Source organism: Mesitornis unicolor, unplaced genomic scaffold, assembly GCF_000695765.1.
Source record: "Mesitornis unicolor isolate BGI_N332 unplaced genomic scaffold, ASM69576v1 scaffold28359, whole genome shotgun sequence".
Taxonomy (NCBI): Eukaryota; Metazoa; Chordata; class Aves; order Mesitornithiformes; family Mesitornithidae; genus Mesitornis; species Mesitornis unicolor.
In genome coordinates, this window is record NW_010208467.1 from 22,680 (window position 1) to 25,799 (window position 3,120).

Below are 3,120 nucleotides of genomic sequence, written 5' to 3' on the forward strand. Positions count from 1 at the left end.
TAGGGAGAGGAGAGGTGTAAGGTATAACTCTTGATGCTCCCCAAATCCCTTACCATTGTGTTCTCTTTAGCTGTGCTTCTTCCTCTCTTGATTCTCCCCACCTCCTTTTCAACCCCAGGGAACCTCATCTCCAGATTGGAGCGTTGATGTAACTTGGGACAAAGTCTGGAGCTGGGGTGAGGATCCTTGTGCAGGGGTGGGAGGTTGCATCCAATGCTGTGCTGTGATGGGGAACAGGGGGTCGTTGCTGGGGGTCTACGAGACCACTATCTTCCTCTTCATCATCCTCATCAGACCTGTCTTAGTTGACATCTTCATTGCTGATCTGGAGGAGGGAGTAAGCAGCATGTTAATGACTTTCACTGATTATGATAAAACAGGTTTTTGCCTGCCAGTGGGGATGCCGAAAAATAACACAAAGGGAACGAGGGAAGTCAAAAGATGGGCAGAAAATAACATAATGAGATTTATCTTAGGAAAAATGCAAGCTAATGCATTTGGGGGCAAAGTAATCTCAAAACACATGGCCTGGAGACCCGGTGAGTGGTGGAGAGGGGACGGCACATGCAATGAGGCTGAGCTGTGACGGTAGATGACATATCAGATATGGGCTCGCAGCGTGATGGGGCCAGCCACAGAGGCATCAGGACAGCAGCCCAACAGCCCTGTGGGAAGGCGGCGCTTGGCACATCATTATCGGCATTGCATTGGTAGGCAAGAGGTGGCTTTCGGCACGGAGCGACCACGGGGCTGGGGAGATTAATTTATGAGGAAGGATTAAGTGCTAAAGATGTGTAGCTTGGCTAAGCAGTGGTTTAAGCGAGAGGACATGACAGGAATCCACTCACGGGAAAGGTGCCCGTGGAGGAGGCATCGCAGGGAGCGGTGCAGGCCAAAGCAAATCACAGGGAGCAAAGGGGGTAGGCTGGGAAGGGAAAACACTGGCTCTGGGGCAGGACCTCCACATAGATGTGTCTGTTGGAGTGGGGATTCATCCCTAAAAGGAGATTTTTGGATGGATTTTTATTTGGGACACCAAAAATGAAAATGTTTTGTTGAAAGCAAGCATGCGTGTTCTTTGGGGAGTGATGGAATGAGGCTGAGGTCTTTGGTAGCACCATCCTCTGGGTCTCAAATGCCTCACATTGTTAAGGGCAGGTATGATTTTCTTTGGGAAACTTCATTTACCTCTGTACCTCCTCAACTCAAAGTGACCATGTTGCTTCTCTGCCTTTTCTTCTCTCACCATTTACCTTTTCCCCATCTCTCCAGCAACATCTTTACTGGTCTCCACAACAGCCCCTTCAGGCATGGCCAAAGGCTTCTTATTAGCGCAAGCAAATCCCTACTTTGCTGTGCCAGGGATGGGGACCGGAGGCATGGCCAGTATGGGGCTATCCCAGCCACATGAAGAGGGAGCGATGTGGTGGAGATTGGCTGTGATGATAAGGGTGGGAGGGTCCAGGAGATCTGGGATTACTCTTCCTACAGCTGTGGGGTGCTGCCTGCGGTACGGGTTGAAGGCAGGGTATTGCTGAGGTTTCAGGACAGGTATTTTACATACCTTGATGTATCCTGTGCTGACCACTCTCCTCCTTCCCCTTTTTAGCAGGATGGGGCAATTTCTTCTGCTCCCCGTCCTGAGCAGGAGGAAGGATCCCAAATCACCAGGGTGGGAAGGGGGAGGCTGTCAAGCTCCTGAGCAAATCTGACAGAGGTTAATAATACATGGAGAGATAAGGCACAGCAATCACCCAGCACGCAGCTGAAAGGCAACAGGTCGTGGGCATTTGACCAGGCAGGGCAGCTGGGACATGGATGACGTGTTTCAGGGGCGCATGGGTACATCAGCACCCGTGAGTGATGGATTCAGATGCCATTTGAAATGCTTTCTGCTGGGTTCTGCCACGTCCCATTGCATTAGGAGGTGCTGAGACGACGGAGATGTAAGAGCTCCTCTTTCAAATTAGCTGCTAATAACAGTGACCCCGTTCCTTACCCGATACTCATACACCTCCACACACATACGGGCAGATGAGAACAGGTGCTGCCTCACATGAACAGGCAGAGAAACACGCTGGTGCCAGATGAACACACACACAGAGGGAGCCATGTACCACTAATTACATCGTACCACTGCAAATGCTCAAAATGTGAAACCTCTATGACTAACACTTCCCCACAGCAAGATGCATGCATCAAAGATAACACAGGACCGGTGCTTGCCATTTATAGCAACAAACAAACACGGGCTCACCACCGTGTACAACAGCCCACTCTGGGAGGCACATGTGGCTACTGAATGGGGTCACCCACATGCATTCATAAATATGCCATGCCATAAGACATGTCCTTAAATAAGGCTGGGTTTGTGTGAAGGTGGCTATGAGGGCCGTGCCCCAAGACGGTCATCAACTTTCAGATAGATGTTTGGAGATTATAAATCAATCTGTGCTGCTTCGATTGATCGGGCCGTCTTGCCCTCCCCTGCAATGCCAGCTGGAGGTTGTCATTTTTGTCCCTTTTCTGCAAGGGTGCTGCCAGGTGTTAGTAGGACAGAGCAGCTGCTGCGCTTCCTGCAGGTGAATGATGGTGATGGACGGTCTGTAAAGGACTTGTGTCCCCTCAGGGTGGGAGGTTCTGTGTACACGTAAGGCTGCTCTTAAAGGAAATATACTCTGCACTTTCCTCTCGGCTGTGGGCTCAAAGCCCTGCTGAGAAGGGGTGGCGAGGGGGCAGGAGGCTGCTTCAGGTGGGGCGTGATGCCTGCAGGACCCCTAAGGCTGGCTTGCTCATGACACTTTGGTCGACTGTGGCATTACCAGCCTTGGGATGCCAGTCCCAGCCCTGGAGGGGAATGTCTCTGAGCAGCGCACACCAGGAGGTTACATCAGCCTCTGGGGACAGACACCCCCAATCCGAAGCACTTCCCTTGAATTGTGACATCTCTTTTTTCTCCCAAGCGATCTCCCCTGCTCATGAAGTCCACCGCTTCCCCTGCTGTTTCAGAGCATCCTTCTTCCCAAGCAGAGTCCAGCAGGACCAGGTGCTTTCTCCAAGGTGGGGAAGGGCTGAGCCAGAGGCTGGCGGGCCCTCCCGTGGCCGCCCAGTCCCTGAGCT

At 51.9% G+C, this 3,120-nt stretch overlaps 1 protein-coding gene across 1 annotated transcript in view; it reads left to right on the forward strand.

Moving 5' to 3' along the window:
• Window positions 1-226: 226 nt before the first annotated feature.
• Window positions 227-3,120, forward strand: part of LOC104546988 (voltage-dependent T-type calcium channel subunit alpha-1I-like) — a gene marked incomplete at its 3' end in the record, with an annotated part of 108,722 nt that continues 105,828 nt past the window's right edge. Inside the window, exon 1 of the mRNA XM_010192523.1 lies at window positions 227-337. Coding sequence (XP_010190825.1) covers window positions 227-337 — 111 coding nt within the window. The remainder of the gene's footprint in view (window positions 338-3,120) is intronic.